A 25,905-nucleotide genomic window follows, 5' to 3' on the forward strand; every position below is an offset into this window, starting at 1 on the left:
TTGAAAAAAAATATATAATTTCATAAATTATCTCAAATAAAATAAATAATAATCAAAATAATAGAGATCAAATCTAAAAAATAAAAAAAAAAGATGAAGAAATTAAAATAATAAAATTTAACATTTCATAAATTATTTCAAATAAAATAAGTAACAATAAAAAAATAAGGATTAAATTTGATAGAGAAAAAGTTTCAATAAAAAAATGATAAGGGAAAAAGCAAATAATAATTATAAAAATGAGGATCAAAGTTAATATAAAAATTAAATTTTAAGAGATGAAATTGAAAAAATAAATATTTTTTTAAAACATAATATATATATAGCAATCAAAAATTTGAGGATCAAATTTGATATAATCAGCAAATAATATGATATTTTTAAATTTTTCACAACTTCCAAAAAATATTTTTTCTACCTAAATTTTTCATGAAAACACTTTTTCTGAAAAACCAAGCTAAATTTTCATTTAACTGAAAAGTGTTTCTCATTAACCAATTTTTTTAATAACAAATAAATATAAAAAAAAATTAAAAAATAATTTTCAAAAATAAAAATACACCGACATTATGTAATCAAGGCTTCGATTACACATGTGATTGCTGCTCATTTCATAACTCTCAGCCATAAATTACCGTAGTTGTTATTCACCAATCCTTTCCACCCTACAAATGGCAACAACAGACCCGGTGAACCCATCATCTCTCCCACTTCAGGATCGAGTAGCCATAGTGACAGGCTCATCCCGAGGTATTGGTAAAGCCATAGCCATCCACTTGGCCTCATTAGGTGCAAAACTTGTCATCAATTACGCTTCTAACAAGGACCAAGCTGATCTTGTAGCTGAAGAGATCAACTCTTGCTGTTCTGAGAATACCCCACATGCTACAGTGGTTCAAGCTGACATTTCTGTGCCTGCCCAGGTTAAGTTATTGTTTGATGAGGCTGAAAGAGTGTTTGGATCACAGGTTCACGTCTTGGTCAATTCAGCTGCTATTGCTAACACTAAGTACCCTACAATTGCCAACACTTTAGTAGAGGATTTTGATCGTCTTTTCAGGTGCCTTTTCTGATTTAATTGGGTCATGAAATTGGTGTTTTCCGCTTCTTCTTCTTCTTTTTCCTGGTTTTCTTGATATAAAAACCTCTAACTTTGTTCTATCTTGTGTTTAAAATTGTATGTTTTTGTTTCAGTGTCAATTGCAGAGGCACGTTCTTATGCTGCAAAGAGGCAGCAAAGAGAATTAAACAGGGTGGTGGGGGTAGAATCATATTGTTATCGAGCTCATCCGTGGGTGCATTGAGGCCAAATTCAGCAACATACACGTCATCAAAAGCAGCAGTGGAGACAATGACAAAAATACTAGCGAAGGAGCTCAAAGGGACTGGTATTACTGCAAATTGTGTGGCACCAGGGCCAATTGCCACTGACATGTTCTTCGTCGGTAGGAGTGAGGAGCTTGTGAAGAGAGTGATTGAGGCGTGCCCGCATGGGAGGCTTGGCGAGACCAAGGATGTAGCTCCTCTTGTTGGGTTCTTGGCTAGTGATGCTGGTAAATGGATAAATGGACAAGTTATTCGTGTCAATGGTGGCCATGATTAAGAATGGTTTTTACTGCAACTTAGCCGTTCAAAATAATCATTTTCTTTTCCGAAGCTGAATTCTCTAATAGTTATGTGGTATATTTTGAGACAAGATCCGTGGTAAGTTTGTAAACTATTGTTCTTCATGAACCATATTGATTTGTACTAGAGGAGGAGGGGGAGGAGGAGGAGAGTTTTTCTTGAAATTTTCAGCATTTATCTATCAGCAGTTTATTGCTTGTCACCACATTTTCACTTTGCAAAAAAGAGTAGAATTGTGAGGGCAAGTATAACTCTACAAGAGTAATAATCAAATTACAGGGAAGATAAGTCGCATTGATATAGAGGATACAAATTTCAAAGTATTGCACAAGCCAAACTCTAGACAATGCCACCATTAATACCACTAACCGTCCATTGATCCACTCACTAGCATCACTAGCCAAGAACCCGACAAGAGGAGCCACATCCTCGCAAGCCTCCCATGGGCACTCCTCGATCACTCTTTTAATAAGTTCCTCACTGGTCCCAGTTAAGAACATGTCTGTTGCAGTTGGCCCTGGCGCAACACAGTTTGCGGTGATACCAGTCCCTTTGAGTTCCTTGGCGAATATTTTTGTCTTTGTCTCAATTGCTGCCTTTGATGCTCTGTATATGTTGCTATATTTGGCTTCAATAAACCCACCAATGAGCTTGACAGCAATATAATTCTACCCCACCTCCTAGTTTTACCTGGTTTGCGGTCTCTTTGCAACATGAGAATGTTCCTCTGCAATTGACACTGAAACAAAAGCACACAAACTGGATTATGCGACATATTAAATTCACTAAACAAGTTTTATTAACCAAGTTACCTATTAAAGAACCTGAAAATACGATCAAAATCCTCCACAGAAGTGTTAGCGATGGTATGATACTTGGAATCAGCAATGGAAGCTGAATTAACAAAGACATGAACCTGTGTCCAAACACTCTTTCTGCCTCATCAAACAATAACTTCACATGCACGGGCTCAGATACATCAGCTCAGCTTGCTCCTTGTTAGAAGTGTAATTGATGACAAGTTTTGCACCAAGTGAGGCTAAGTTGATGGCTATTGCTTTGCCGATGCCACAGGAAGACCCTGTGACTATGGCTACTCGGTCTTGCAGTGTTGCGGGCGTTGTGGTGGTGGCAGCCATCATGCAAACAAGCTGTGTTTCAAAGGTCTAGTATGTTTTGTTCATATAGTATCCATGAAAAATCACACATTTGAGAGTCCAAAACGCCAGTGAATATATGGACCGTTTCCTCTCACCAATAAAAATCTTGATATCATCCAGGATGTCATTGTCTCTTCTCTTGGAAGGCAACTATTTTTTTGACAATTCAAAAGGATAAAAGCTAATTGATAAATAAAAGCTACACTTTTTACTCTCAGATTTGAAATTTAAGTGTTCCTTTCAACAGAACACCAAGATGGATGGATGAGTACCCACTAATTTCTTCCATTTGCCTTGCTTCATTGGCAATGGAATCAAATTCCAGCGGAAACTTCTTTAGTGCATTTTATTTCTAAAAACACAAATAGAAAAGGTTGCAACAAAACACTATAAACAAGTGCCACCACCTGATAACATAGAGATGGCATCAAACTTTATGCAATTCTTAATAAGATAAAGCAACATTGTCACAAAAGAAATCCTCACTGAAATATGCTAAAAAGTCCACTCATCTTATCTTCTCTTGGTGAGAGGGACCAAAAGTAAAATATCAATGCCCAACAATGCTCTTACTGTCGAAATGCAAGACCTCTAGCACAACAGACAGCAATATGTTTTTGGTGTTGGAGACATGATTTCATCATAAAACTGCACTTCGTAACATCCTCTCAATCTCTTTTATTGTAATGAGCATTTCTTCTTGCACACTCCAAGATAGTTTTGTCAACAGTGATGAAGTATGCAGCAATTGATGCTGTTGAAATCACATAAAAATCAAGATATTAGATTTCCCATAAACTGCTTGTTGGTACCTTCATGTATGAATATAAATATATACTGGCACCATGCAAGATGTAACTCATGTGACAGAAGTCCTCATTGCTCTTAAATCTTTCAGGGATTTTGAGCAAGCTCCTCTAAATAACAGCTCCCCCCCCCCCCCACCCCAAAAAAAAAAAAAGAAAACAAAACAAAAAACGAAATCAAAGGCAAAGAAGGAAAAAATAACTTTCCATGTGTGAAACATGGAACAGAAAAACAGGTTAGAAACACTTCCAGTGATATTAATATCATACCAGCAGATATAATGAGTGCCTGAGCAGTGTAGTTGAGGTTAGCCTTTGCCCAAGGAATCACGCGAACAGCAGTTAGCTGGAGATTCAAAAGAAACACAATAATGATAAATCAGCCCTTTTCAAATAGAATGTATCAAGTTTAAATGGCACCAAAGCTATACTGGTGAATAGGGGAAAAGAAAAATATGGATGCACCTATTTCCATGTTGATTGAAAACAGAAGAATGCATCAGTGTTCTTTTTCTACAACAGTTGAATCCACATTTTGTCCCCACACAATCGGCTCCTTTTTTTCCCCTATGTTTTACTTAACAATGAGTTACCCACAACTTATCAATCAAACAGCACAAATACACAGTTTCCTAAACTGTCAGATTGCTTCAATAATGAAAGGAGGCTTAAAAGAAGATGACAGAAGTTTTCAATTGAAGTCCAAGATCCCTTATTATAATTTATTGGTCAGCTAGGCTAAAACCAAGTTGCACAAGTTTTTGCCATTACTTTCTATAAAATTACAGAACTGACAAAGGGACTCATTTGAACTGGGAAACTCAAACTCCATGAAAGCCCATCTCCAAGTGGTTATTAGTCTTGGCAACAGGCTATCCATCACCAACATCATTCTTTATTCTACTCAGTTTGACCATCCATCACAGATTGAAGCTGAGTTTTTTTCCTAGACAATATTTCCCAGACTGCTACATGGCATGGATAGTTTAAAAGGTTCTATTAATGCCATTGTATGCAGGCCATCAAAGTGTAAGATGTTCCAATTTGCGACAAACAATTAATCCCTCATATTAAATTTGATTCCAGAGCATACACCAATTTCTTTTTAACTTTAGCCATTAAAATTTGCTCATCTATTTACCTATACTTAACAATCCAGCACCAGAGGAGCTTTAGATAAATCTTTTGCAGCTAAATTCACTTGAAAAGCAAATAAAATCAAGCAAAACATTACTGGCAGAAAATTTCCCATTCCTCCCAAAATTATTAACATGTCAAATTACAGCGAGATAATCTCATGTGGTTAAATATAGAGCTCAAACGCAGCAATTGAAGCTTCTAAACTGACAGATCCTAATCATAAAATACATCAGCAAGCGTACACAGCATCAGAAATTAAACAATCATCGACTCCCAGGCTCGCATTATCATGAAAAAAAATTGAAATAGCAAAGAGTTCATAAGATCACAACATACTGTAGGCACTGCAGTGGCAACGCAGGTGATAACAGCTGCTTTGACTCCTGCACGTACACCCTCTGCAAAAATTACCCAGAAAACCAGTCAATATATCATCTTCTCTGAACTGGGCCATTGAATTGATGATTCCAAAATTTAACAAAAAGAAAAGGCTATTTATGCTAGGAAGCACTCTATTAATTTGACCCATAATAAAAATAAATAAATAAAACAGATTTTTATCAATTTTGCTGAATTGGGATGAATTGATGAAAATAAAATCTAACAAAAACATAAAGATGAGTACTTTATGCAAATGAACTATTAAATCTGATCCAGAAACAGTAATAAAATAGATACATGCAAAAGAAGAAAAGGAAAAATGAGAAGTATAAAGAGAAAGCTAAGAATAAGAACCTTGAGTACAAAGTCTAGCTTGCAAAATCTTTTGTTCTTCAGCTGGAGAAGCAATCAACAAAGATCTACGATTATTAATATCATAACCATTATGATTAAGGTTTTGATTGGCTAAAGTTTTTTGTGCCCAGTAATGCCTTAGCTCAGATGGGATTCCCATTCTCTGTATTCAAGAGTCAAAGACAAACGCAATTTCGATTTGTGAATGTGCTTGATAGAGTTTTATGAGAGAACCCCAACGGTGGTCTAGCCGCATGCAGCGCTGTTTGAAAACGCGGTCAAAACGGGCGTTTTATGAAATTATAGCCACAAATGTAAAATAATAAATTATTGGGGCTGGCTCATATGTTTTGCAATGAAGTGAGATCATTAGATAACTTTAAGCACCGAATTGTTTTTGCATTTGAAACTGATTTAAATACGTTTTAAAAGTAAGTTTATCTTTAAAAAAATTAATTTATTTTTTTAGTGTTTTTTTAATAATTTTAATGTACTAATATTAAAAATTAAAAAAAATCATTTAAATATATTCTTAAATAAAAAATAATTTTAAAAAATAGTTTGCCCCACGATATCAAATACACATTTCACTAAACTAACGTTTGGTTACTGTCTTGAGACATAAAAGATGAAGATATTGGAAACAAAAAGTGTTTTAATTGACGAGAGAGAGATATAAAAATAAATATATCTCTGAAATAATTTTAGATTGAATTTATGTACTTTCAAAATAAAAGGTACAAATAAGACATGTCTCTAGGGACAATATTTATTACTTTTTATTCCTAAAATATCTCTGTAAAAAATCTTAATTCTAAAATTATTCAACTAAGACATGTAAATAAAAAATTATTATTATCGTAGTTTTAAAACTCAGCTCGAGTTTCGATCCAGGGAAAAACTCGGGTCACTGGTCGAGGCTCAAGTCACGAGTCAGGTTTACTCGGTAGTCGACCTAAGACAAGGTATATATCATGAGTCAGGAGGGTCAACCTGGATAACTCAAAAAAATCAAATCAACCTTGTTTTGAACAAAAATATTTTTAAAAAAAATCAATGGGGTTTTTACCCGTGATGACTTAGATATTTTACCAGGTTTAGTCAAGTTAATCATTCCTTTGTTTTTTTTTTTAAAACTTGAACCACTTCAAGCCTCGAGTTAACCCGTCAAGTTAGTCCTGGTTTTATAACTAAGGTTATTATAATATTAATTAATTTCAACACTCAATATAAACTAAAGTAATATATATATATATATTATTTGACAATAATATATAAAAGCAAAAAAAATATATATATATATATATCTTATCCACCATAACCAAATATGATATAAAAATAGTCACTTTATCTTATATAACACTACCGCATTGAATTTTGTTTTCGTTTTTTTTCTTATCTTGTCGTCTTTATCTTCATTATTTCTGTCTCTTCTGTCCCGGGATAGTATTTAAACACTACCTAATTGCTAGTGCTTTTATGTATTTAATATATTGGTTTTTTAGATATTTTTTTATTGACTAGTTTATACTTATCACAATTAAATCATACTTGGTTATGCCCCTGAGACTAAAAAAATGGAGACAATGAGAATAAATGAAACATGTTTCCTTGTATTTCATATTTTGAAACTACTGTAAAATTGTTATAAAACACACATTTATTTTATATCTTGTCTATTCAATTAAATACATTTTTTATCTTTTTTGTATCTCTTTCTTCTATCATGGGAAATTAATTAAATTATACTAAATATTAAAACATGTGGGATATTCACTATAGACATCAACATTGTTCACGCACATACAAATTATTATGGATGACCTTGATTATTTTTTAACAATTCATTTTGGTTCTCAAAATTTTATTTTAGATAATTTGATCATAATTCAAGGTCAATTGCTTCTAATTTCTTAATCAATGGTGGGGTTGGAAGAATAGAGATCAAAATAACAAAGACACCAAACATAGGTAGCATTCTAGAAGTTTTAGGAAAAATACACTTTGATCCTCTAACTTTTAAAAAAACATAAATTATATGATTTCAGTACCTCAATTTTTTTTCAAGTTCAATTTTGGTACACAAGTTTATTTTTGTTATTTTTTAGTTCATAGTTGAGAAAAGAAATAGAGAGGTCACTAGATTCCATTAGTAGAGAGAAAAAAATATCATTGACATCGATTTATGCCACCAAAACGATCGATGTTTGTATCAAATGGTTCCATTTGATTAAGGAAGTTCATATTAGATTTTTTTTTCTTTTTACCTTTAAAGTTTATGAAAAATAGATTTTAGCTCAGTTTGATTTTTTACAGGTTCATTTTGGTTTTTGGGATGATTTTTTATTTTTTCGAGGTCATAAATAGGGTTATAACAGTTTCAAAGGTGTTTTTGATCAAAATGAGTTAAAAAACCAGTTTTTTGATAAATCTAGCCACCACAATATCCAAAATCTAGGTAAATCAGTCGGCGTTCCGTTTGCTTCAATAGGGGACATGTCATTTGCTCTAGTTGCAACAAAGAAAATAAAGGCTCAGTCGTGTGTACCCTAACAAAATGGATCAGGCCCAATAGCGCCTAGCCTTTGTTTTTTTCGTTGTTTTTTGTAAGTGTTTTTTCTAACTCTTTTGTAAAATTAATGCTTTTTTATATGTTTTTTTCTCTAAATATTTTTTTTTTTTTTTATATTTAGATTAATACTTGTGAAAACCCGTTAAATTATAATATGAGTAAAATAAATAAAGTATCAAATAAATTAAATAAAAAGATTTTAAGTATTGTAATTGGCTACAATAGAATAAAATATAAGATGTTATGGTGTGAATTAAGTAAAAAGAAGAGTTGAGAGACAAAAATAGAAATAAGAAGAAATGAGGGCCAATGTGTAAATAGGTAAAAATTAGACTATAAATGCTTCATCTTTTCCTCTTTTAGCCGTGAGCTTGAAACAAAGAGAGGGGAAAGAATTGTGTGATTTTCTATTTAAATGCTCATTTATTTCACTAATTAAAGTGAGTAATTAGAGTGATTAACTTAATTAAACATTAAGAGAGGGTTGATTTTAAGGTGGTGAGTGCATTGAAGAAAGGATTTCAAGCTAGGGTTTGAAGAGGGAGAAGAAGAAAACTTGTTTTTTCTTGCATTCTTTCCTTAAATCCTTATCAAAGTGAGGTAAATAACATGTTCTAAATGATTAATTCCTTTAATTTTATGTTTGATGAAGGATTATGCAAAATGATGATTATGTGAAGTTGTGGATTTATGTTATAATTTATAGGAATAATGCAAATTATGTTTGAACCATGTTAGAAAGCATGAATTATGATTGGGTAAGTGTTTAATTTTAAATAAAAGAAAAAAAAATTAATTTTCCCCATTTTAATTGAATATTTGGCCAAGAGAGGAATAATTTAGGGGATTTGAGGTTTAATACAATTGTTTGGAAAATATGGGAAGATGAAATTTTACAAGTGTTGTTATATGAATGGAGTAGGAATTTTTCAAGGCAAAAAGAAAAATATTCACTTCCTTCCCTAGGTTGTTTTTGGCTAAATGGAGAAGAAAATTAGAGAGTGGAGTTTAAATGATATTATTGAGGAGTTTTTTGCTAAATAGAGAAGAAAAATTAGAGAATGGAGTTTAAATAATATTATTGAGAAATCTTACTAAATTTAAGACAATTGATGTTGATAGGTTAAATTGAATAGAGATTTTTGTGGAAAATAATAATAACAATAAGAAAATGTTTCAAAAAGGGGGGGTTTATCCCCTCTTGAATTAAAAGTCAATTAAACTTAATTAAGGGTATTGGATTTAATTAAAGAATATGTCATGGGTATTAGAATTTTACCGGTTCAAATGAATGAACAATGACAAAGTAATTTTTGTTGGTGCAGAGGAGGCCGCAGGACCTAATCATCAACAAGGGACCTCTTCACACACACAGACACCAGGTAGGTATTCAACACCTTTGAGTAATTAATCAGTTTATATTTTTTATTGTACAAGGAATTTTATAGATTATAAATATTAATGTTGGTTACTGGAAATAATGTCCTAGTGAATGGGCAGGCCTTGAAAAATTATTTCCTGGTTACTGGAAATAATACCCTGGTGAATGGGTAGTTACTAGAAATAATGTCCTGGTGAATGGGCAAGCCTTGAAAAATTTTTCCTGTTTGCTTGGAATAATGCCCTGGTGAATGGGCGAGCCTCGAAGATCATTTCCTAATTATTGAAATTTATGCCTGGTAGAATGACCATGTTAAGAAAATTAATTTTTCAAATTAATAGGATAATCACTCGATGTAAAATAAATCATAAAACTTTAAAGTTAAATATGATGGGTTGTGGGAGATACTCTTGATATTTTTATTTTAGTAGATTTATCCCTATGTCTAGAAGAGAATTTATGAAATTAGAAATTTCAAAAAGAAAATTAGACAATTAATTCTATGATATGAAAATCACCTTAATGTATATAAATAATTAGTCCTTAATTAGTTACTTATTGAAATGTACAATTGTTTTAATCATGTTTAATGCAATTATGTTTTTAGGTACATCGCACCTCAATTGAAAAGCATATGCTCGAATAAATAATTTTATTATGTGAATTAATGTAATTGGAAGAACTAATATTTTGTTGTAATATGCTTCCATATCTAAAATTATAATGTTTAACTTATTATCTTGTGTATGTTGTAATTTATAAGGTTATTATTATTAAGTTGAATTATGGTTGGTTGTATATATATATTTGAACAAAAATATTAAAAAAAAAAACGATGCATGTTAAGAATTTATTAGTTTTATTGTAGTGTTTTATAGAAAATAAAATCGAAATATTGAAATATGCTTGAGTTTTTTTGAAGTCTAAATAATGGGACGAATATTGTGATTGATGTTACAAGGGTTGAGAAATGATTGAGTCGATAACTTGGTATCTAAAGAATACAAAGGAAACTCTGCCGAAATTTTAAGAATATATATATATATATATATATATATATATATAATATTAGTAACTACGAATATATATAATATATATTTGAGTTTAAAAATTGAGACTGTTACAATACTCATTTTCTCTTTCATTTTGTTTAGAGAATATCTTTTAAATGACAATTATTTTTTTTGTTATGCATTTAAATTTTAAAGAGTTTTTATAATTCATCTATATATTTTTTTTTTATCTTTTAAATGAAAATTATTTTTTATCTTTTAAATTTTGAAGATTTCTTATTTATTTATTTATTTATTTTAATTCCATTTCTCTTTTAAGATTTAAATAAATGATTGTAAATCCAATATTTTAAATTGCTCGAAACTTTTTTATTAAGAAATTTTAAAAATGATATGAAAAATAAAAATAATAGATAAATGTGCAAGTGTTTTTGTTATTCTACATTTTCCAAAACAAAATAATAAAATCACGATATCATCACTTTTCTATATAAGTAATTATCTTAAAGGGGTGATTGTAAATTAGTAGCAAAATTTCACTATAAAATTACTTTTCTATATAAGTAATTAAAAATAATAATTTTTTTAATTATTTTTTAAAAATTATTTTGGACGTTAGTGTATTAAAACAATATAAAAATATAAAAAAAAAATAATTATATTTAATACGACTTAAGAGTATTAACAAGATGCGGTTTTTTTTTAAATAACAATATTTTTAAAATTCATGGATAAAAATAATAATTATATTTAATAACTCTCCATAAAATATAACAACCTAAACTCTAAAATAAAAAAAATAAAAAAGTTAAACCTAAACAAAATTAGAAGCAAGACAAGTTGAAAAAATATTGGAGACGAACGCAAAAGATTGATTTTTAACTTTTCGGAAAATCGAAATTAATGCAGAATTATAATAATTCTCATCATAAAAAGAATTAAAAAAACATGGCAGTTTATTTCCTTAAAAACCAATTTTTTTCTTTGAAATTAAATTACTATTTATTATTCAAATTATTTATTCATGGGTATAGATCCAAGCTTAGGCCTTGGGATCAAAGACCGGAGCCCATTCTCGTGCTGAGCTGAGTATAGTGAGTGCAAGTGTCATTTGAGCCCAAAGTCTTCTTGATCTTGGGCTTTTCATTTAAAACTATAATGTTTTATAAGCTAATTTTTTATTCTTTAACTTTCTACTATATAAATTATTTATATAATTTTTTTATATAATCTCTTAACTTAAAATTGAGGGATTTTGAATTTATAAAACATGCTAATAAAAATATTTTTAAGATTAATTTTTTATTTACTCAAAATTTATTTAAAACAAGTTAATGTTTTATATTAAAGTTTTTTTTTTTGTTAAAAATAATTATCATCAAAATCTTAACCTTAAAATAAATAAACCTCTTTTTTTAATTTGGTTTCAAAAATTCCTATTAAATTTTTTAAAAAAAAAATTAACAAAGAATCATTCTCATTTGTTTTTCTTTATTTTATCATATAGCCTAACTTGCACGAAAAATTATAATTGCTCTAAATAATATAGCAACCAACAAGGAATAAATTCGGTTTCCAGCAAAGACTAAGCCACAGGCAAACAATGGCTTTATTTATTTTTATATTTTAAAATTACTTTTTTAAAAAAATTATTTTTATTTTATTTTTTTATATTTTTAGATATTTTGATGCGTTAATATCAAAAATAATTTTTTAAAAATAAAAAAATATATATTATTTTAATATATCTTTAAGTAAAAAAAACTTTAAAAAATAATCGGAATCACACTCACAAACATACTTATTAATCCTTGACAACTATACAAAAGTGTTTAATATATAGTAATTTATCATAAGATATATATATTTGAATTCACTTGCATAAAATATTTATATAAAAATATCACATGTATTTATAAAAAAAATTTATATAATAATTATATAAGTAATTCTTAGATTTAAGATAAATAATTATGTAGTTAAAAACTTTTTTTTTCCTAGTAAATTCACTAAATTGTATATTTAAATTAGGATCTTTTTATTTATTTAATTATAAATATAGACGACATCATTGTTGCTTGAACTCCCCGCGTCCATACGGTCAAAAGTCAAAACCCGTTTCTTACCAACTAAAAAACAAAATTCCACCCGCTATTAAACAATTCCAAACACGACACCGTTTCCACTTCCTTCCTCCCTCGTCAAAACAGAACACAAATCAGGAATCTGCAAAACCCTAGAATTTACGAAAACCTAATCCCTGATCTCTATAAATGGCAATTGCTCGAACTGGAGTATACGTTGATGATTACCTTGAGTGTAAGCTCCTCTAGTCCCTTAATTTTTGCATCAATTTTCAATTTTCGATAAATTGCGAGTTTTATTTTTATTTTGAATTTCAACAGATGCAAATACATTACCAGCTGAGCTTCAACGGCTTCTTAATACTATTAGGGAACTTGATGAACGATCCCAATGTAAGAAAATCCCACTTCCACATATACGTGTACATATACGTATTTTTTGTTTACGTGCATTTCACTTGTGTGTATACATACAATTTACGAGAATTTTATGCATGTATATAAATGTGAGTATCTATACAGTTTATGAAATTCTATGCATGTGTATAAGTTTTCACTGTTTTACATTGCATGCATTTATGCATATAAACTGTAAATTTTCTTACTTTTAGGGTTGCATTAGTTGGAAATAAAATTCTGTTTTAAGATTGTGCATTGTGCCATGGCCAATATACTCATGGACTAGTACTGGTATGGTTGTGAATTTTTTTTTTTTTTTTTTTTTTGTAGTTTTAAATGCTTAATTATTGCACATTTTCATGCATGTATGATGTATTTATATAAATAAGCTGTAGACTTTATTTTTTTTAACGGTTTCAGTAGTTGGAAAAAATAGAATTTGAGTTGTCATGTCGGATATAAACATTTGCATACTTTGCATGCGTGTGTATTTATGTTACATGTTCTTGTATTGCGGAAAACTTTGGTATTCTTCTGTCTTTAAGCCTGCATATAGACAGCGTGTGTGTGTGTGAATGTGCATGGTTATTTTTTTTCATTTTTTGATCTGTTGGTGTTTTATGGGTGAAAGCAATGATAAATCAAACAAGGCAACAGACAAACTACTGTCTAGGATTGGCATCTCAAAGCTCGAAAAAAGGGATTGGTAGTATTTATAATTGCTACAACACTAATAATAGGGAAGAGGATGACACAGTCGAGAAAATGAGGAAGGATATTGAGGCAAATCAGGATAATGCGTTGATTTTGTGTACGGAGAAGGTTTTGTTGGCACGGCAAGCGTATGAGCTTGTGAGTTTCTCTTATTCCAAGGCCTTTTTAATAAATTGTTACTTGCAGCATGTTAAATTTGTATTATATGGAGCACGCTGGTTTATTAAGAGTTTATTGGGGTCTGATGTAGTAGGGAACATGTTTCTTAAATAGTAAAATATAGGGGGCATTATCATGTTCAAGGATGTGTTGTAGCTCTTAGTGATCTTTTTTTAATTGCTTGGTGTTTGAAGACACGGAGAAGGATCTTTTCATGCCTATAAAGTAGTTCTCTGACTGGATGATATATTCTTATGTAGCTTTCTCTGATTATGGTTTTGGAGAATAGCATGTAATATCTCCCACTCCAGTGAACATCTTCTTTTGGGCATTATAGGTAAATATCTACCATGTGAAAAGTGCTTTCCGCTTTGAAATATGTCAAGTCCTTGGTATTTGGTAAATTCCCTAGCTGAGCACAGAGTCTTATCCACTTCTCATTTTAATATAATGGAAAGCTTTAGTGTTTAAGTTACTGTGAAAAAGCATCATTTGTATCTTATTTTCCATGATTCAAATGCTTGACTGGGTTGTGTAATCTGTGTATTCAGGATGAGATTGTTTTTGCCAACAGGGACAACCAGGATCTACAATGCTTAAAATAAAGTCTGTGCTGAAGTTAACTGACTCTTCTGTTTCCTTGGTGTTGTTTAATCAAATTCTATGTGATTGCTATGTGTTGGCCAATAAATCATGTTGCATTTGTCATGTGTTCACAGATAGCTTCTTAACTCTAGCTTAACTGAAACTGAAAAGGAAGAGCATTGAGTGTCGGTTGACTGAATGCAATTGGCATGTAACTAATATAGTTTATCTTCCTAGATTGTTTGATGAGACTATCTTGTATTGAAATTTCCTATAATCAGTTGTCCATAATTTTATGGCAAAAAGTCATCATAACCCAACTTTAGAACCAGAATTGCTTCTACATATTTACTATTCTTCTATCTTGACTGCTCATATGCACCATTGGAGGTTTCTCTTTTGCTGAGGACATTTACAAGCACATAGCGATTCCACAGTTATTAGGATTTCATTTTAATAAAAGCAAAGCCACCTAGAGGTTGCACCTTCACAGAATGGAATATCCCTGCTGAACTCACTGTGGTTTCTTCTAGCCACTCACTTTAGTTAGCCTATGAGTCCCAAATAATCTAACTTTAATTCTGGTCTGAGTTGAGGATAATAACATATGGGTCTTTTCATTCTAAGCATGGCATATGATAGGTTCTCTCTCACCCCCCTGTCATTATGTTTGTTGTTGAATACAGATAAGCCCCTATTTTTTTCCTCTGCAAAGAGAGGGTATGGCAGACTCTTTCTAATTTACTCAATTCCCTGTACTATGATCTGCATACAGATAGACAGCCATATAAAACGACTTGATGAGGATCTGAACAACTTTGCAGAAGATTTGAAGCATGGTACAACAAATGGATCGCAAATCATTATACTTTATTTTATCTCTTGCAACTCTAATCCTAGCACAGCACTCTATTTAGTGGCTTAATTATTTTTCCTTTTTGTCTTGTATTCAGAGGGAAAACTATCACCAGATGAGCCAGTAATTCTTCCTCCACTGCCTTTAATAGTCCCTAAAATTGAGAAACGCAGGAACCTTTATGGAACACCTCAATCAAAAAGGATTGATTTCAGGGATCGGGATTGGGACAGAGAACGTGATAGGGATTTTGAGCTCATGCCTCCTCCAGGAAGCCATAAAAAGGATTTCACTGTTCCTGTTGAAGCTGAGCAACCCATTGATCCGAATGAACCTACCTACTGTGTCTGCCATCAGGTTTAACTTTTTGTTTAATGCTATATCAGTTTCAAATTCAACTCTTTCTTCTGCAGAGTTGCTTTACGTTTGCTTGAAGTACGACAAAAACTCTTCTACATCACTAAACTTCTGTGATGGTTGTGGTCATTTAGGTGTCCTTTGGAGATATGATTGCTTGTGATAACGAGAATGTAAGTACTTCCTCCTTTGCTCTCTGCATGTTGGTGCTGGTCTTCTTGATCAAAGTTCATTACTTTGGTTCCTTGTCTATAGTTCCTTGTCATAACAAGTTAAATTTTTGTGAATATTTTGATAAAATTCCAAGACAAGATTTGTGAAGTTAACATGGTAAATTTATATGGAAAAAATAATAAGAATTTAGAATCCTGAAGTATCATACCATCTCTAGTCTTTCATCAATTTGATTTCAGCAGAATAATATTAATAGCTAGTTGTTTCTATTCCGAACGTGTCACCTTTTTGGAGAACTCCTGTGCAAGTACTCGCTCACTTGTTTTTCTGCTTACAGTGCCAAGGAGGTGAATGGTTCCATTATTCATGTGTTGGGCTGACACCAGAGACAAGATTCAAGGGGAAGTGGTACTGTCCAACCTGCAGGAATCTACCCCAATTTCAATGGTAGATTGTATTCAAAATTATAGTTTCCTTATTTGTATCATCAATTTTCATTAGCAACAAAGCATCGCAACTGCGCAGGTCTTGTAACAAAGGAGGATTCTCATGAGTTCCTCTTTCCCCCCAGCCCCAACACCAATCCTTCCACCGTTTCCTCTTTTCTTTGCAGGACCAGAAAAGGAAACAGATGTGTACATATCCACAACCAGGCCACATGAGAATCCATTATGCATATATTGCCATCTCAGCAAGTGAGAAGTCCTCTGGCTGAGCTGACAAAGTAAGTTCTATCCAAGAGTGGGGGAGTCTCTTCTTAAGTTCAAAGCCTGCCTCCCATTCTTGTTGCTCTTTCTTCCTTAATGGCGAGGTTAGTCTCCAATTCTAAATTTTCAACGCCTAAATCCTTTGGCTGTTGAGAGAATTAGCCTTGATACACAAAAGCTAACCTGAAAATAGCTCAACTGGTAAAACCAAAATATATAAATAAATGCCCTAAATCCCATGGTATTCAAATGTGTTCATCAAGGTATTTGTTCATCAAAAGTGTGTTACATGTGGTGGAAATCCAATTCTTTACCTTGGTGAATCTTCAACATAATGCAGAATAAAAGCAGCAAATGCTACCTTCTTGGACATCCAACAATTTAAAGAACTTAATCTTGGGCTCTTTGGACTTTGACACGCAGGCCGAACCTTGACTCATGCCTGGTTTCTCATGCTAAAGGCCCAATTTAAAATGGTATTGTGATCACTAGGCTGGATTCCTTTAGATGCTATTTTGAATAAGATGATTGACTCGGAATGGTGGCGTTGTAAGAACAAATATTTTTTTATATAAAAATTAATTTTATTTTATTTTTAATATTAGTATATTAAAATAATTTGAAAATATTAAAAAATATATTTAAAATATATATATATATATATAATATAAATTTTTTTTTTTAAAAAAAGACATGGTTTGAATAGTTTCCAAATGGGCTCTTGGCCACGGATGAAATTGGGGGAAATCGTATAAAACTTTTGATGCCCAAAAGTAAGAGCTGAAAATTGGAAATCTGAGTTGATGGTCGAAACTAGCCTCATACAGACAATTCAAACTCCCATTAAAATATTTTAAAAAAATTTTATATTTATTTTAAACATTAATATACAAAACAATTTACAAAACATTAGATAAAAAAAAAAAAAAAAAACGTTACAATGTTTATGTTTTTGCACGGACACCAATGCATATGCTTGTAGCACTAAGTAGCTTTTAATGAATGAAGTTCCAACAATAGTTTAAACTCGGCCGGTTCAAAGCTTGGATTTTAAGTTTTGATCGAATTACTGAATCATTCAGTTTATTTTTTTAAAATTAAAATGATATTATTTTGGTAAAAAAAAAAAATTAATAAGTTGCAACCAGGTTTTTGACATGGTCTTACCGGGTTAACTTGGTCGTCGAGTCATCCTGGATTTTTTTTTTCTATTTTTCTTAACCCGATGGTTTTAACCCTGGATCGGCTAAGCCCCGGGTCGACCCGTCAGACCAGGTTTCAAAACTATGGTCCTAACATCTCTCGTAGGGATTATGATCATGCTACATTAGAAGTCATTTCTCTTTATTCACTAAAAAATTATTTATTTTTGTATTTTAAAAATGTTTTTGAAATAATTTAAATTTTTATTTTAAATTAATTATTTTTATTTTAGTGTTTTTATATCTTTTTAATTATTTTTATTTCAACAAAAAACAGTTTCAAAAGCAATAGCTAGCATGATACCAAATATGCTCTAAATATTAATTGATGATTTGCAATAACAAATGCTAAGGGAAGTGTTAATATTAATTATAGTTGTTAGATATATCCGAGAATTATTGGATTATCATATTAATTAGTTTTATTAAAATGATATTGTTTTTTTAATTTTTTTAATATAAACCCAACTAAATTTGAAAAGATTTATGTGTTTTTCTATTATTTTTTTTTTTCCATTCTGAATGCTTTATTACATGTTAAACTCATTTTTAATGAAGGTGTATCTCAATTTATTTATTTATTTTTGTATCTTTTACAATGGAACCATATTATTAAATAATTTTTTTCAAAAACAGAAATAAATAAAAGTAATATTTGCAAGTTTAGCTTATGACATCTTCATGAATAAATGCAAGATACTTCGATTTTGTTTTCCTTTATTTCTTTATATCTCGTATTCTCCACACTTTTTATCCTCACCATCAAAGGATTGGCCGTCGAGTGTATTTATAGGTATAAAGGAAAAGTAGTTGCTATAAAGTATCCACATAAATAAATAAATAAAATTGTTCACTATATATATATATATATATATATATATATATGGCTGCATTCCTGCAATAAAAATATTAATTTTGATATTACTGAATTTCATTAAATGAGATAAGTATTACTTAGGTGTTTTTGAACTATTATCTAGTAAAAAAAATATTAGATTAGGGCTTGGTAAATATTTTTTTTATTTGGTTTAGTTTTGGAATTCTCGATGGATTTTAGGGTGTTTAAAATCTGGAATGAATTTATTAAGATATTTAAAGTATTTTTTAGGTATTTTCAAATAAAAAATAATTAAAAATAAGTTATGGGAGTTCAACATCTTTAATGATTTTTAGGCTATAAAAACTAAAAAGTGGTTGGAATCTTTACTAGCCGATAAAGAGTCATATACTTTGTTTTTTTAAAAAAAGAATACCATTCTCCCTATTAAATAAAAACAAAAGAAGGAAAGAAGGCTAGGCAGGTGGTCATGGCCTTGCATGCCCACTCGTGCCTAGGCTTTTTTGTATTGGAGTAAGTGTATTGGCCCACGTAGGCATGCACCTAGTTTCTTTTTAGATAACCATTTATTTATTTTTTAAAAAATCTTAAATCCTAATTTAAACTCATTATAAATAAAATAAATGATATTATATTAAAAATATTATCTCATTAAACACCATTCAATTTTACTTTCGTTTTTAAATAAGACTATAAAATTCTTTTTTGTAATATTAGCAAACATTTTATCAATTATTATATATGAATCCAATGACATCTAAAAACACCATAAACTTTAATAAAAGAATGAAATCTAAAACCAATGAAACTTTAATAAAAATATCAAGGAAAAAAATTTAAAATAAAAAAATAAGGATCAAATTGAAAAAATAAAAGGACCAAGAACAAAAATTAAAAATAAAAAGAACAAGGATTGAAATTGAAATACAAAAAAAAAAAAAAACAAAGAAGAAAAAAAAAACATTATAGAAAAGGTAGAGATAAAAGAAAAGAAAATAACCATCGATAACAAACCATCCATCTTCTGTCATCACGAGTTGTACAGGGAGAAAGAGAATGTGGCGATGCTTCCAACTATATGACAAAAGGGTAGGTTTGAGTAATAAGAATAATGACCGAATTGAAGAAAAAAAATAGAAGGACCAAGAACAAAAAAAAAAAAACAATGATTGAAATTGAAATACAAAAAAATATAAAAAAATAAAAACATGACAAAAAAGGTAAAGATAAAAGAAGAAAAAAATAACCACCGACGACAAACCATCTACCTTCTGCCATCACGAGTTGCACCAAGAAAATGAGAATGCATCGATGCTTCCAACTATAAGACAGAAAGGTAAGTTTGAGGCTAATGAGACGTGTTGAACGTGTTGTCCAAAGGGCTCAAGTGCATGGAGAGCACACACCAACATCTTTTTTAATATAAAGATTAATTATTCAACATAAAAAGATTAAAATGCCCTTTATGAATATAGAATAAACAAATTATTCTCTATGAAATGATAAAAACGCCCTTGAATGTATGTTTTATTTTCTTATTCCAATGGTAAAAATGTTTTTTTTTATTGTAATACAAAAAATAAAAAGACATAAATATTGTTGGTCAATAATTATAATTTTCTTTATTTAAAGGGTAAATTAATCATTTTATGTTTTTAAAAGTGAAAAAGACGCATATATTTCTTGGTAACCTTTTGATGGCCAATAAACCCCTGAAAAATATCAAATTATCCTCAATACCAAGGCATTCTATTTTTCCTTCAAAGGGAAAAAACAAAATTTCACTATAGCAATGATATTTTTTTTTTTTACCAAGGCATCCTATTTTTTCCGCGTTTTATAGTTTTTTTTTTAATTAATAGTAATTCAGTTTACATTCTCAAGAATAAAAACAGGGGGTTTATAGTTGTTTTTTCATTCTCTTGATAATTTGCTCAGCAAGCTAGTTCTTGATATTACATAAATCTGATAATTGTTCACATATCAATCAAGTTGAACATCAGAATTTATAAGTTACACTGAAATATGGAAGAAAAATATAAAATCCAATCATTTATGCTAGAGGTCTCAACTAGCAAACCATAGCTTTTAGACCCGACCCGGTCCAAGTCCCAGGTCACCCAGGTTAATTTGTTTTTTTAATAAATCAAAATGGTGTTATTTTAGTAAAATAATAATAATAATAATAATAAAAGTCAACGGATTAAACTTGATTTTTGACTATGTTGCCGGGTAAAATCGGGTTTTTTCTTCAACCCGACTTAGTTCTAACCCTGAGTTAATCGAGTCCCATATTGATTTGCTAGACTAGCTAAGTTTTAAAACCATAATAAAGCTTTGAATAGGCCAACTAGCTTGAGAATGAGATTCAATTTTAATTACACATTAATCTTAAAATAAATCATTTTAAAAATCACTATTATTATATTAACAATATCGATTTAAGTTAAGAATCACTTGAACAATAATTAAAGACCCGTATTTAACAAAAAAATTATAAAAATAAATATTTACTTATTTGACATAAATAAAAAAATTATTATTATTTTTAAATTGTTTAAAAAAAATTTTCATTTATAATTTTACTCAATTTACGTTGAGACCTCATACCTACCATCTAACACTTTGTTTTTTCATATACTCTATTTTGTACGTTCCATAACATTCCCATATACACCCATTAATTAAAGGATAAATCTCCATCATAGGAATTGCTTTTAACAAAAAAGGAATTAATAGATTCATGAAATAAATAACCAGAAAATCAACAAAAAATTCTTTCAAAGCCACTATTACTATCCCGGAAGAATTCATGACTTTTTTTATCCCTAATTTGAAGCACAAATATTAATTAAATAACTAAGTTTTCTGTAATAAAATTTATTTGTGTCAACTATAGTTATGGAAAAAAAAATTTGAGTCGATTCACATATTATTGAATCAATTGTTTTTATTAAAATAATAATTTTTTTTATTTTTTTCTTGATTTTTTATTAATTAATCTTATTTAACTAAACTAAAAACCTAATTATACTATACTTTTAAAACACTTTAAAAAATCACTATATTGATATTATGTACATAAATTATTTGTACTATAGACCACATTATAATTATTTAGAGGATTATAGAGACTTTGTTTTTTTTATTTTTTATTTTTGAAAAGTTGTTGGGTCTCACATAACCACGAGACTCAATGCTCTTGGGTCTGACTTGGCTGTTAGACCAAAGAACCTATAAAAAATAAATAAATAAAATTTTAAAAAATTAATTAGGATTTATATTTAGGTTAATTTAAAGATAATTTAAATGTTTTTTTATATAAAAAGAATAACAAATTATAAAAAAATTAATTAGCATTTCAATTTATGGTACTTTAAAGGTAATTTAATTTTTTTTAATAACAAATAAAAAAATTTAATTAGACATGACCGTCAAATCCAATGTTTTTGGGTTTGCTTGGCTGTTAGACCGTAGGCTCTTGAGCTTGGCATGACCACCAAACTAAGAGGCTTAAAACATTTTCTATAATTTTAATATTTTTTTGATATTTTTAAAAAATTAATATTAACCTATTGTGGAGCACAAACCAATATACTAGTAAAAGTTAATTGAGGTTGGATTCGTTAACTATAAATCTATTTGTTTTTGTGTTTTAAAAATGTATTTGACAAAATTGAATTATTTATTTATTTTTTCTTTGCATCAAATATTTTTTTTTTATATTTTCAGATTATTTTTAATACGTTAATGTCAAAAATAATTTTTTTAAAATAAAAACTATTTTTTTAATATTTTTTCTAATAAAAAATACTCTAAAAAACAATCATAAACATACCCCTAACGTTAACTGCTTTTCAACGTTTTCACGGTCTAATCCCATAATCATAAAGAGCAGGATGGTCCAAGACGGAAAAGCGAAACTGGAGCCCGCTGAAAGAGGGATAGCGGCGGAATTTCAGAGAAAGATTTGAATTTTAACGTCCCCTCGACAAAAACAAAAGAAGCCACAAAAGGAAACCTCAGAAGACAGCCCATGAAAATCCACCAACTAAAACTAATAAAAATAATATTAGACTGTAAAATACTGAACCCACCAACTAAAACTCACAAAGAACCAATCTTTAATTTTGTTTCCAAAAATCTGACTGTTTTTCAAATTCTTGAGATTTAGAACCTTCTGTTTCTTGATTTGTGTAAACAAGGAAGTGGAGAGAGCAGTATCTAAAAGAAGAAGAGGAGGTAACTTTTTGCTTTTTTACTTTTATGTTTTGTTTATGCTGTTTTGAGGCAAAATTTGAATGGCCCATTTTCTAGTTTGAGTTCTTTTGTTGTAATTTCACTCCCAAAGCAAAGTTTGGCCTTTGGAAATCTTACTTCAGGCTTAAAGATTTGATCTTGGAGGAGAATTTTTTTTGTATTTTAGATTCATATGTTTGTTTAAGTTGTTTGTCATTTCTATCAAAGTCTTTTTTTCCTCTGATTCCGTTGAGCGTGGAATTATATTTCTGGTTTGGATGTTAATGAGTCTATCACGAATCTGATAGTTGAAGTTAACAGTTCTCATGGAGAGCCCTTCGAATTGGCAACAACGAAGAGCCTTTGTTAGGTACTAAATCATTGCAAATGACAGAGTAGCAACTCAGTTGTGGAGATGATATATTTTGATAATTTCGATCCCATTTGATTGTTTGGTTTCAGGTCAACAATGGGAAGAAATCTGAGTCCAATACTGCGGCAAGAATTGGCGAATCTTGACAAAGATGCTGATAGTCGTAAATCAGCAATGAAAGCACTGAAATTATATGTGAAAGGCTTGGATTCTAAGGCAATCCCACAATTTCTAGCTCAAGTTTCCGAAACGAAAGAAACTGGGTCTTTGTCCGGTGAATACACAATTTCACTGTATGAAGTTCTTGCTCGTGTCCATGGAGTTAATATTGTAACTCAGGTTGATAGTATCATGGCTACCATAATCAAAACTTTAGCATCAAGTGCAGGATCTTTTCCTCTTCAACAAGCGTGCTCCAAGGTGGTACCAGCAATTGCAAGATATGGGATTGAACCAACGACCCCAGAGCATAAGAAAAGGCATATAATTCACTCGCTTTGTAAGCCTCTTTCAGAAGCTCTCTTAGGTTCTCAAGAATGCCTGACTTCAGGGGCTGCCCTTTGCCTGAAGGCTCTAGTGGACTCAGATAATTGGCGGTTTGCTTCAGATGAGATGGTGAATAGGGTTTGTCAGAATGTGGCTGTTTCTTTGGAGGAGAAGCCCACGCAAACTAATTCACACATGGCCCTGGTAATGGCTTTGGCTAAGCATAATGCTTTGATAGTTGAAGCATATGCAAGACTCTTGGTACAATCTGGATTGCGCATCTTGAAAGCTGGGGTCTTAGAGGGTAATTCTCAGAAACGATTATCGGCTATCCAAATGGTCAATTTCTTGATGAAATGTCTGGATTCTAGGAGCATATTCTCAGAAATTGACTTGATAATTGAGGAGATGAATGAGTGCCAGTCCGATCCAATGGCATATGTGAGTGGAGCTGCATTTGAAGCCTTGCAAACTGCAAAGAAAATTGCTGCAGAGAAAGGGTCAACATTCGAGAAGAGTTCTGGTTCAATTACTGGATCAAACTTTGGCAGGAGAGACCACAGAGGAAGGAGAAATTTGTCCAGTGCCTATGGTGATCAATCTCCAGCATCTATATCACCTGAATCACAAACTCTCGATTCCTTTATGGAATATGAATCTTTCATTGAGTCACCTATTTCAACAACTAATACTTCTTCCAGTGAGTATGACCGTGGGAGTGTGAATCGGAAACTATGGAGTTTTGAGAATGGAGGGGTGGACGTATCTCTAAAAGATGGTTTATTTTCAGAGTTGTCTCAAGGAAGTCCCATCCATGATGCATTCTCTGATCAGTCTGGGCTACATGAACTTACTGAAAACAGAGGACGTTGCACCGGTGAATTTGCAGGTTTCTTGCCAAGAAGTCCTAGAAATGGACTATCGAGGTGCACCACTCCCAGTCCTCAGGTATTTTCCTGACACATGTTTCATAAGTCACTTGTTTTTTTTTTAACCACGGATTTAGGCAAGGATTGAATAGTGATAATGGATTTTTAACCTCATGGTGCAGAAAATAGGCTGGCTACAGTGTTTATTTTCCATTTAAATCATATTTGAGGAGGGTTTTAAACTGCCAACAACATTTTCTAAATACATATCAAACAGCTGGAGAATCAGTATGGAGGATTTTCCCACCTTTTCTCATTTGGAATTGGCTATAGTTTCTTGTTTCATTGTCGTGAAATGGATATACTTCCTCTTTTGCTGTCAAGTATACATTAAGTCATAGCTTATAAAGGTTGCCTATGTTAATACAGTGATCATACCTTCTAAAGGAGACTAGAATTATTGCTGAGATTCTTGTACTCCAGCTGAACAAATTTCTTATTTACTTTTTTTTGTAGGCCTGCGCTCATTTTTTTATACCAGTTGAAGCATGAGATATATCAACATTTGCCAATCAAAACAAGTTTACTTGATGCTTGAGATATTGGTTTTTGATTGCTAATATAGATTGCATTTCACACCTTTTTGTGTGTTTCAGCGGTCACGCTCTCATATAAATGTCGACAGCGTTAGCATCTTCACAACTCCCAGGAAGCTCGTACACGCTCTCCAGGATCCTAATGATTTGGATTCAGATTTCTCTGAGGAACAGAATGGAAGGTTCGGAAGTCCATGCTCGTGCAAATTTGATTATAGGCCCACTCTGAGGTTAAAACAAAATGGCTTTCAGCAGGATATGGGTTCGGAGGTCAATGAGAATGGAAACTCATATGCTGGTGGTGAGCAGTTACAAGGTCCCTCTGAATCAGTGGCATCAACAGAGGAAATTCCGGTCAACACTGATACGCAAGTGTCTACAGAGGTGGTTCTTGGAAAGAAAACTGATGATCCTAAAAAAAATTGCGCTGAAAGGGAAATGAGGAAGACTTCTTCCCTGTTAGTTGTTGGGTTCTGCATTGCTTTGCTAGCAATTCTTGCCTCATTAATGTTCATTTATCTGCAGGATGATAGTCATCATATGGTTCCAACTTGATTCTCTCATTTGTATCAAAATCTCCCAGTTACACTGTATTAGGTCATTTTGAATATCCCAGGTTTCTCTGTAGCAATGTTAGGTAGTCAGTTGCTCCAACTATGAGTTGGATGTTTATGTGTTTAATATCATGAAACAATTTGTGTTCTTGCAACTTTTCTCTTCTTTTCTTTTTTTAATCGTTGAACATGTTAACTACATTAACCGAATATTGTTCCTTAAAATCACCTGCAAAAACAAGAGGAAGTGGAGAGCTGGAGAAGCAGACAAAAATTGTCT

The 25,905-nt window shown here is 31.0% G+C and overlaps 4 protein-coding genes and 1 pseudogene across 10 annotated transcripts; 3 read left to right on the forward strand and 2 right to left on the reverse strand.

Moving 5' to 3' along the window:
• The first annotated feature begins 615 nt into the window (after window positions 1–615).
• LOC118056729 (NADPH-dependent aldehyde reductase-like protein, chloroplastic) lies at window positions 616–1,828 on the forward strand. Of its 2 annotated transcripts, XM_035069046.1 has the most exons (3): window positions 616–893; window positions 924–1,060; window positions 1,195–1,828. In XM_035069046.1, exons 1-3 carry the CDS (start codon window positions 672–674, stop codon window positions 1,601–1,603), a joined length of 768 nt encoding a protein of 255 aa, XP_034924937.1. In that variant the 5' UTR covers window positions 616–671; the 3' UTR covers window positions 1,604–1,828. The 2 variants fall into 2 exon arrangements, with proteins under 2 accessions (XP_034924937.1, XP_034924936.1); XM_035069045.1 differs by having other exon boundaries at window positions 617–1,060.
• On the reverse strand, window positions 1,769–2,966 carry LOC118056728 (NADPH-dependent aldehyde reductase-like protein, chloroplastic; annotated as a pseudogene).
• A 139-nt stretch (window positions 2,967–3,105) lies between these two features.
• LOC118056730 (early nodulin-93) lies at window positions 3,106–5,737 on the reverse strand. Its single transcript, XM_035069047.2, has 4 exons — window positions 5,468–5,737; window positions 5,069–5,130; window positions 3,863–3,938; window positions 3,106–3,540 (listed from the first exon to the last, which is right to left on the reverse strand). Exons 1-4 carry the CDS (start codon window positions 5,625–5,627, stop codon window positions 3,455–3,457), a joined length of 384 nt encoding a protein of 127 aa, XP_034924938.1. The 5' UTR covers window positions 5,628–5,737; the 3' UTR covers window positions 3,106–3,454.
• Window positions 5,738–12,569: 6,832 nt separating this feature from the next.
• On the forward strand, window positions 12,570–16,712 carry LOC118056731 (PHD finger protein ING2). 4 transcript variants are annotated; one of them, XM_035069049.2, is made up of 8 exons: window positions 12,570–12,752; window positions 12,839–12,910; window positions 13,548–13,768; window positions 15,150–15,213; window positions 15,328–15,587; window positions 15,722–15,760; window positions 16,099–16,208; window positions 16,287–16,712. In XM_035069049.2, the coding sequence occupies exons 1-8, from the start codon at window positions 12,707–12,709 to the stop codon at window positions 16,312–16,314; spliced, it is 840 nt and encodes a 279-aa protein (XP_034924940.1). In that variant the 5' UTR covers window positions 12,570–12,706; the 3' UTR covers window positions 16,315–16,712. The 4 variants fall into 4 exon arrangements, with proteins under 4 accessions (XP_034924940.1, XP_034924939.1, XP_073262800.1 ...); XM_035069048.2 differs by having other exon boundaries at window positions 16,375–16,712; XM_073406699.1 differs by lacking the exons at window positions 12,570–12,752; window positions 12,839–12,910 and adding an exon at window positions 14,050–14,126 and having other exon boundaries at window positions 13,628–13,768; window positions 14,341–15,213; window positions 16,375–16,712.
• A 5,807-nt stretch (window positions 16,713–22,519) lies between these two features.
• LOC118056732 (protein SINE1) lies at window positions 22,520–25,780 on the forward strand. 3 transcript variants are annotated; one of them, XM_035069051.2, is made up of 4 exons: window positions 22,520–22,750; window positions 23,069–23,117; window positions 23,210–24,554; window positions 25,132–25,780. In XM_035069051.2, the coding sequence occupies exons 2-4, from the start codon at window positions 23,074–23,076 to the stop codon at window positions 25,624–25,626; spliced, it is 1,884 nt and encodes a 627-aa protein (XP_034924942.1). In that variant the 5' UTR covers window positions 22,520–22,750; window positions 23,069–23,073; the 3' UTR covers window positions 25,627–25,780. The 3 variants fall into 3 exon arrangements, with proteins under 3 accessions (XP_034924942.1, XP_034924941.1, XP_034924944.1); XM_035069050.2 differs by having other exon boundaries at window positions 22,520–23,117; XM_035069053.2 differs by lacking the exon at window positions 23,069–23,117.
• The last annotated feature ends 125 nt before the right edge of the window (window positions 25,781–25,905 follow it).

This window comes from Populus alba, chromosome 19 (assembly GCF_005239225.2).
Source record: "Populus alba chromosome 19, ASM523922v2, whole genome shotgun sequence".
NCBI lineage: Eukaryota > Viridiplantae > Streptophyta > Magnoliopsida > Malpighiales > Salicaceae > Populus > Populus alba.